The 9,276-nt window shown below is 23.4% G+C and overlaps 3 protein-coding genes across 3 annotated transcripts; 1 reads left to right on the top strand and 2 right to left on the bottom strand.

Annotated features, from left to right (window-relative positions):
• Positions 1 to 601: 601 nt before the first annotated feature.
• On the top strand, positions 602 to 4,037 carry DICPUDRAFT_96792 (uncharacterized protein; the record flags this gene model as incomplete). The annotated part of the gene is made up of 3 exons (XM_003284623.1): positions 602 to 1,075; positions 1,145 to 1,279; positions 1,359 to 4,037. 3 exons carry the CDS (start codon positions 602 to 604, stop codon positions 4,035 to 4,037), a joined length of 3,288 nt encoding a protein of 1,095 aa, XP_003284671.1.
• Positions 4,038 to 4,156: 119 nt separating this feature from the next.
• Positions 4,157 to 5,708, bottom strand: DICPUDRAFT_53119 (uncharacterized protein). The gene is made up of 3 exons (XM_003284643.1): positions 5,556 to 5,708; positions 5,066 to 5,482; positions 4,157 to 4,996 (listed from the first exon to the last, which is right to left on the bottom strand). The coding sequence occupies exons 1-3, from the start codon at positions 5,637 to 5,639 to the stop codon at positions 4,268 to 4,270; spliced, it is 1,230 nt and encodes a 409-aa protein (XP_003284691.1). The 5' UTR covers positions 5,640 to 5,708; the 3' UTR covers positions 4,157 to 4,267.
• Positions 5,709 to 7,087: 1,379 nt separating this feature from the next.
• On the bottom strand, positions 7,088 to 7,982 carry DICPUDRAFT_75639 (uncharacterized protein; the record flags this gene model as incomplete). Its single annotated transcript, XM_003284644.1, has 3 exons — positions 7,088 to 7,324; positions 7,735 to 7,818; positions 7,971 to 7,982. The coding sequence occupies 3 exons, from the start codon at positions 7,980 to 7,982 to the stop codon at positions 7,088 to 7,090; spliced, it is 333 nt and encodes a 110-aa protein (XP_003284692.1).
• Between the last annotated feature and the right edge of the window lie 1,294 nt (positions 7,983 to 9,276).

The raw sequence follows: 9,276 nt of genomic DNA on the forward strand, positions 1-9,276 counted from the left end.
ATGTTGGTAAAAAAACAACAATAATAATGGTCATAATTTTTATATTTTATTTTTATATTTATATTTATTATTTTATTTATATATATTTATATTTATATTTATAAATAAATTTTTTTTTTTCGAAACAATTAATCAAGATTTTATTTTTATACTTTGAAAAAAAATGGATAAATTATTCCTATTTTTTAATTATTTTAAAATAAAACCAAATTAAAAATTTTAAAAAAAAATTAAAAAAAAAAAATTAAAAAAATATAATTTTTTTTTTTTAATTTTTTTATTATTATAATTTATTTTAAAAAAAAAAATAAAACAATTTTTTTTTTTTCTTTATAACATTCATTCATTCAATTTATCTATTTATTTATCTATCTATTTATTTATTTATTTATTTATTTTTTTATTTAATAATATCAATATTATTTAAATAATTTGTATTTTTACTATTTTCTTTTTTTTTTTTTTTTTGTATAATAATTTTTTTTTTTTATAAAAATTTTTTTAAAAAAAATATATCTATTGCAATAAAAATAAATAAAAGATAAAAAAAAGAAAAAGAAAAGAAAAGAAAAAATAAAAACAGTTTTTTTTTTTTTTAAAAATGGAAAACCCAGAAATGAATCAAATTGATGAGATTATGGTTATGGAGGAAACATCACAAGATATAGAAGGACCAGATGATAGTTGCCTAAGTGGAGGCGAGTTAGAGGATGAGTTAGGGACAGATGTAGTAAATGCAGTTTCAAAATTTAAAGATGGCACTAGTAGATCAGTAAAAAAAAGTAGAAGAAAATTTGCAATGAATATTGCAACTGATGAAGTTTTTAATTTATCATCAGATCAATTGTTACAACCCCCACTTTCACCAAATTCAGCATCAAGACCACCACTTGGTAACAATTCGATTTTATCTAAAACCACCCAATCATCACCAAGTAAATCAATTCAGCAACAAACAAATAGTGCATCAACATCAACTGTATCATCACCATATAAACCATCACCACTTTCATTTTCATCAGGAATACTTCCAAATTCTAGAATTGACGAAGCACCCCCAACTTTAGGAAAATATGTAAGTAATGCTCATAATTATAATAATAACAATAATAACTCAACTAATAATATATTATAAAAAATTTAGCAATTATTACATCATATAGGTCAAAGTTATAGTGGTAATACATTTTCAGCAGTACCACCAGATTCCAGCGAATATGTTGCCATTAAAGTTATAGATAGAGAAAGATTAAATATGGTTCATCAAAACATTTTACTGGTAAATATTTTCTCAATTTTTTTTTTTTTTTTAATTAAAATTATTAATTAATTTTTTTAAATTTTTTGTTTTATTTTAGAATGAATTTCAATTATTAAAAACTTTAAAACATTCTGGTATTGTACAATATATTGGAATAATTAATGATAATACAGGATTAGGTATTGTTCAAGAGTTTTATGAAAATGGATCATTGGCAGATATATTCAGTAGATCAGGGTCATTCCAAGAGGGTTTAATTGCTAAATATACTTTACAAATATTAGATTCATTAGGTTACATCCATTCTCAAGGAATAGTTCATAGAAATTTAAAATCAAATAATGTATTATTAGCCAAAGGAGGTAAAGTTAAAATTTCAGATTTTGCAATTGGTATTAGAAGTAGTGGGGTTGGTATTGACCCAAGTATTCGATACTCTATTATTGGTCACCCATACTGGACATCTCCAGAAGTGCTACAAATGAAATCATTTAACCATAAAGTGGATACATGGAGCATTGGTTGTTTAATTATGGAATTAATTGTTGGCCACCCCCCATTCTCTCATTTGGAACCTATCGAAGCTTTGGTAGAAACCATCAACCCAAAAACCAACATATTTCCAGATTGCTTAGATGAAAACGAACAATCTTTATTCTCCACTGAACTTTCACAATTCCTCGAGTTATGCTTCAAGAAAGATCCATCCGAAAGAGCATCTGTTCACGATTTACTTAGACATCCATGGTTATCTTCAAATAATGATGTCGCTGCTGCCAATATTAATCATCAGTCCCATAGTAGCAATCATAGATCAGAGTTTTTCTCATTAGACTTCCTCTCACAATCTGAACAAAATGAAAAAGAAATCAACAAGTTGTTATCTGATGAATTAATTTTAAATCAAATCGATGTCAGAAAGTTTGAATTTTTGCACTATAACGAAGGCAACCCAATAATAATAGATAATAATATCGATGATAGTAACAATAATAGTAATGGAAACACCAATAGCAGCGAATTTAATAGCCTCAGCAAAGATGAAAAAATTGAAAAGTTAAAATCGATAATAGATCATAATTCAACTGTTGCAAATAATTTAAAGTATACTATTCAAGAGGTTTTACAAGAGCAACTCAAATACTTTGAAATTTGTTTATCTATGAAAACAAAGACAATGGAGCTTTTGGTTCAAAATAAAACTGGTGCTAGAATTTCCGCTCATAGTAATATGCTTTTAAAGAGAACCAATCAAATGGCAAATGACCTAGGAAGAAAGAATGAAACCCTACAATCAAATATTAAACGTTTAGAGGATTATTTAATAACCAAAGATGATTGTGCCAAAAAATTAGCGAATGTAGTTTACCGAAATAAAATATCCTTTGATAGTCTTTTAAATCCAACATTAGCAGCAAATCTCACTTACCAAATAGGAAGCAAAACTTGGAAAAAAGGCCAAGAAAAACGTGCTTTTGCCACTCTCAAAGATAACTTTTTATTCTTTTTCAAAAATGAAAAATCATCTTATCCTATTGATGTCATATATATCAATGATAAAAGAAATCTTTCAATTAGTTCAACTCAAGATTCCAAAAAAAAAACTTATTTAATTTGTATTGGTACAACCATTCATGATCAACAAAATTTAGAACAACCACTATTAACTCCAAGTACAAATGGTAGTAGCAATAATGGCAATGATAGTAGTAATAATGTTAATAATATGCTTTCAACTTCACCAGGTTCATTAGTAAATAGTACAAGTAATCCATCCATTGCAAACTCAACAATAGCCCCAACTAAAGAGCCAAAAGAAAAGGAAAAAGAAATAAAAGAGAAAGATAAAGAAGTAAAAGATAAGGACTCAAAAGAAAAAGATAAAGAGTCAAAAGATAAAGAAAAGGATAAAGAAAAAGAAAAAGATAAGGATAAAGAAAAAGATAAAGATAAAGACTTAAAACTAGACCTCAACAATTATAGTCCAGATACAATTTGGTGTTTATTAGCATTTGATAATTCTAAAAATATGGAAAATTGGTATGGTGTATTAGAAAGCGTAGTACCATGGTATGAAAAGAAATCCTATGAAATTAGCAAACCAATTGTAGCCATCGAAAAGAAACATCAAAAACAGAAATCATTAGACTCATCAAATAAATCTGACTCCTTAAAGGATTGGAAAAAAGAAAGTGGAGGTATTAAATTCCCAGGTGTTTTAGGTATTAGACTAGATGATTTAATGACTAGAGAGAGTTCAACAGCAGAGTTACCATATTTCCTTTCAAAGATGCTCAAGTTTTTAGAAAAGAATGTCGATGAAGAGGGTATACTTAGAATGTCTGGTTCATCAGTAGAAATTAGTGAAATGAAAGAAAAAATTCAAAAAGGTGAATCTATCGATTACACTAACAAAGATCCACATGCAGTAACAGGTTTATTAAAAATGTTCCTAAGAGAGTTACCAGAGTCCATTCTTCCTGAACATCTACGTATACAAGGTACAGAGATTTTAGCAAACAGTCGTTATACTGAAAAGGATAAAGTTAGAGAAATTCAAGGTCTTTTAGCTCAACTAACCAAACCTCATTATAACCTCTTAAAACATATGTTATTTTTCGCAAAACAGGTTGTTGATAGAAGTGAATACAATAAGATGGTAATCGCAAATGTCACAACTTGTTTCTCACCAACCCTTAGATTACCTCCAGGTTTATTCCACTTTTTAATTAATACATATGACCAATCTTTCCCAAAATTCAGTTTATCAACTTAAATAAAATTATATAATTTAGATAAAAATAATAAAATTATAGAAAATTTAAAAAAAAAAAAAAAAATAATAGGAACAAAATAGAAATAACAATAAAAATAAAGAAATCTATAGTGGAAATTGTAATATAAATAATGGTTAAAAATAAATATTAATTTACTTTTTTTTTTTTTTTATTTTAAAAAAAATTATAAAATTATTTCTTTTTTTTCTTTTCTTTTTTCCTTTTTTTTTTAAACGACAATAGCTTGTTTTGGTGTGCTGATTGAATAGGTGAATTTTATATTATCTATCCATAGTGCAGACTTTTCTTCTTGATTATTATAAAAAACAAGATTATATTCAATAGGATTTGGTTTTAGTTTTGAAATGGGGATGGTTATTTCCTCCCAATCCCACCCAATTGGTCCTGGTACAGTGTAGCTACCGAGTAAACCAAAATATACTTGTAGATTTTCAGTTGGTGGTGCTGCTCTGACGGTAAATGAAACTGCTTTAATGTATTTTGTTGGGAAGCCTCCTTCTCTTGTAAATTGTAAACCTCCATAAGACTCTAATTCAGTTTGAATACAATTTTTTTTAAGTGCCACCTTTTTACCGGTTTCATGTGATGAGATATTGATATATGTATATTTCCATGAGAAATATGAAGCCCATCCAAGTTCTAATGATTCTTGATAAACATACTCTGGTGCCATAGCCATTAAACATGTGCTCTTTGAAATCTTTGGATCTCCTTTATTTTCAAATTGTTTTCTTGTATCTATTGATACTCCGGCCGGTGGACGATTAAACTTAAATGATATAACTTGGCCATCATTAGCTGTTACAATTAAAGTAGCAGGGAATTGTAACTTGTAACTATTACCACCTTGACCTTGATTCCAGTTAAATTTGCCCAAATCACGTTTCAATATACTTGCTCTGGGCATATTTAATCCCATTAATTGGACTTGTTTAATCTATATTTTAAAAAATAAAATTAATTTTAAATTATAATTTTTTAATAAAAAATATTGATTTTTTCTTACCCCAATATTATAATTACTAAAAGCTACAGTAAAATAATAGGAATAATCTAATTTGCCTCCACTCTTGCCTCCACCAAATGTAGCTTTTATATTTCCTTGGAAACCACAGGATACTCTTTGGTAACCTAATGAATAAATATTACCATAGGCAGTAGAATTTCCAATTTTATTAAAATCCTTTTCAGAAATAATAAAGTTAAATAGTTTATTTTGTTTACATGCATCACCTGCATCGCACCCATCTGTGACCATCACAACTGTGCTGCCCAGAGGTCCGGTTAATTCATAACATTCGCCGCATCTATTACCACCATTAAATCCAAAAACATTTAAAGCAGCTGTACCAATACCTGGTGGAGGAAGTCCACATTGCCCACCATCACTAGATTTACCTCCATTTGGAACTGCCCATGCTTTCTATACAATACAAAATTTTAAAAGATTAATAATTTATATTTTAAAATTATAAAATTTATAAATTAACACTTACACCACACTGACTTAATTTTTCATAATCTCCTAAAACAAAATTTAAAGAAATTATAAAAACTAATAAATAAATACAAATCCTCATTTTTTATTTAAACAAAGAAAAAAAAAAAAAAGGAAATTTTATCTCTTTTAATCTTTTTTTTAATTTTTTTTTTAATTTTTTTAATTTAAATGATTTTTTTATTTTTATTTTGAAAAATGATTATAATATAAAATTTTAAAAATAAAATTTAGATTAAGAACTAACATAAAATATATCCTTTAAAAAAACATCACTTTTTATCATCACAAATAAATAGATTTTTTATAAAAATTTTTTTTTTTTTTTTTTACCCACAAAAATTTGTATTTCTAATATCTATTAATAAATTTATAACATCATATTAATATATATTTTATTAATTTAAAATAATGGTTGTAAAAATTTATTTTATAATTATTAATAACTACACATTAAATAATAACTTTTTTCTTTATAAAGAAATATTAATAGTGGAAATCCGGAAAAAATAATAATAATAATGGAAACAATAATAACATTCGATGATTTATAAAAATAAAATCTATTAACTTTTATATTTACTTGTTAATATATTTTTTATTATAATCAATATTATTTTATTTAATATTTAAATATGGTAATAATAAATTTATTTTAATTATTTTTTTTTTAAAATTATTTCATTTGGTAATTAGATTCAAATTATTAAACTATTTTCTCTTTTGATTGATAAAAAGATGTTTTATATTTTATTATATATTATAAATTATAAATTTTTTTTTAATTTTAATATAAAATTAAAAATGAATTGAGGAAGAAAGCAGATTTATCTTGGGTGGCAATTATAGAGACTGCTTTTTCGAGCAATATCAATACAATAGGCAGTTGTTTTAAAACAAACATTCAGGTTCCACTTTTCAACTTGATTTATAAAATGGTTTAATCTTTTTATTAAGCACACTAAAGAAGAAAAAGAAAATATTGTTATACAATAAAGATAAACTTCCACAGGTGGTAATAAAAAAAATAAAAAAAATAATATTCAGAAAAAGTTCCATAAAATAAATTATCATTGTTACTGATAATATCTTTATAAAAAGCAAAACAATACTAGAGTTAATGCTATTTTGTTATTTTTGAAGAATATATTAATAATTAAAAAAAAAAAAAGAAAAATAAAAGTAAAAAATAATTATTACCTTTTTCTTTAGGGTTTGGGTTAGTTGAAGTTCTAATTTTTAAAAAATGAATATTATATTTTGTTTTGTTACACAAAAATATTATTGTAAACTTAAAATATTAAAAGCTTTAATTTTTATAAGAAAAAAATTAAATTTAAAAAAATGAAACAATTATTAAAAAAAAAAAAAATTGAGGAAATATCCCCAAATTTACATTTATTTTACATTGATTGCAATAAAAAATGGTGATTGATATTAAATATTTTTTAAACCGAAAAAAAACTGAAAAAATATATAAAATAAGTTGTTGAATCTGATGTTATATATAGATCACTGATTGCACCTGGTCTATAAGGAACATTGTTTTTTAAAACTACTGTCATTTAACCTATTCATATCGATTTGTATATTTGGTGCAGCACATGCACAGTCCCAGAAACTAAGAGCTTTATATTGTTTAAGTAATTCGGTAATTGCAATGGTATCTTCTAAAATACCAGAAACATTTGAAGCGGCTGAAAATGAACCAATAATTAGCGTATATGAAAATATTATTTGAATTTTAACATTGTAATTTATAATAATCTTTAATAACTGAAATAGTCCTCTTATCCCATGAATATCTACTAATATTTGGTTTTAAATATACCATCTTATAACTGATCAAAAAAATCGAGATATAATTTAAAAGATATGTTTAAAGTAGCTAAAAAACCTAAAGATTCCTTCTTAAACCTAAAAGCTTCCCAATATATTCCGAATATATAAAGAATATTTAAATGAATACGAAATTGAAAATTCTATCATAATTATAATATTTTGGTTCCTCTCTTCTGAACTATGCTGTTGATTTTGAGTATTAATAGTATCCAATGTTTTGAGATGAGTTGTAAAAACAGATTTTTAAGTTCTCGAAATATGGAGCTGCTTTGGTGATTGTTGAAAAAGTAATCTATTATTCCAGTTGATTGAATACTTTATATATGATCATTTACATGAGCAGGGTATGGTGCACTAAGACCTTCAAACATTGAGGAATAATAAAAAATCTTTGAAATCGTAATTGCATACTTTATAATCTATTATTATTACTATTATTGTATGTTGTTATTTATATTATAGTGCATTCAATAAGTGATGATAAATTTAATAAAAAAAAAAAAACTTAAAAAATTCAAAATTAATTTTTTTTATTTTTAATTTTTTTTTTTTTCTAAAAATAATTTTTCACCACCATAAACATTATTTTATTATAAACAACTAAATTTAAATTTTAAATTAATATAAAAATAAATAAAAAATTAAAAAAAAAAAATATTATTTATTATAATGTGCTTTATTTATACCTGTGTCTATATACACCTCCTAAATAATAAAATGACAATAAAAATAAAAAGCAATCATAAAATTAAATAATAATATAGGTATTCATTTTTAAAAACTAAACTTCAACAAAACTAAAATCAATACTAGATTTTATAATATTTTAAACTTTTTTTTTTTTTCTTTCTTTAAATATCTTAAAAAAGACAAAATATAATATTAATTTTTTTTTTACCACATTTATAGATTAAGAAATCACCTTCTCTTTCAAATAATAATATAAACAATGATTAACAGTTAATTAATTTATCACCTATACAAAAATACTCCAGTACTTTTTTAAACACACCATTCGAGAATTACAGGTCTATATGAACAATTTAAAAGCTCTCCAAAGGTATTTATAAATAATATTTTATAAAAAAAATAAAAATCTTATTCAAATATTAATTTTATTATTATATCAATTTTTTAATTTAATTTAATTTGTTATTTTATTTGTTGAACATTAGAAATAATTTAATTTATATATATTTTTTTCTTTATAAAACAACCTCTATATAATAGTTAAATATATGGAATATTTATTCTTATGTAAATCGAATGGTTATTAATTTAAATTCAGTTGTATACATCATAAAATCATAAAAAATCAATTAATTAATAAATTTTTTATTTTTTTTTTAAAAATCATTTTTAAAATAAAAAAGTTTGTATAATGTTTTGGATATCTTTTAAAAGAAAATTTTATAAAAAATCGAAATCAAATAAAAAAAATGATCAATAATCAGTATAAAAAAAAGATATAAGCTAAATTATTACTTTATAATTATTTTTTTTAATTTTTTCTTTAAATTATAAAAAATTAGAATTTTCAAAACAGTTCTTTCTAGTTTATAAAAATTTTTTTTATATTTATTTTTTGTATTTTAATTTTTTTAATTTTTAAATTTCATTATTTTTATTTTTTTTCTTTATTAATTTATCTGCATACAAATAATTTACAATAAAAATCAATTCAACATTTAATTTTAATAATATATTTATTTAATAATCATATTTAAATATAAAATGTTTTATATAAGAAGAGGACTACAATATTTTGTAAATATAATTACAACCATCAATAACAATATCAATAACAATAACAATAACAATAACCGATGGTTCATTTGGTAACAATACCCCACCCCACCAACAATCTACACCAGTCC

This window comes from Dictyostelium purpureum (assembly GCF_000190715.1).
Source record: "Dictyostelium purpureum unplaced genomic scaffold DICPUscaffold_29, whole genome shotgun sequence".
NCBI lineage: Eukaryota > Evosea > Eumycetozoa > Dictyosteliales > Dictyosteliaceae > Dictyostelium > Dictyostelium purpureum.

What these genes read in the sequence shown, in the direction of transcription:
- DICPUDRAFT_53119 (XM_003284643.1), bottom strand. Translation starts at nt 5,639, where the DNA reads ATGAGGATTTGTATTTATTTATTAGTTTTTATAATTTCTTTAAATTTT. An exon ending in AAAAATTAAGTCAGTGTGGT is followed by an intron (nt 5,483 to 5,555) that starts GTAAGTGTTAAT and finishes TGTATTGTATAG; the next exon opens with AAAGCATGGGCAGTTCCAAA. An exon ending in TTAGTAATTATAATATTGGG is followed by an intron (nt 4,997 to 5,065) that starts GTAAGAAAAAAT and finishes TTTAAAATATAG; the next exon opens with ATTAAACAAGTCCAATTAAT.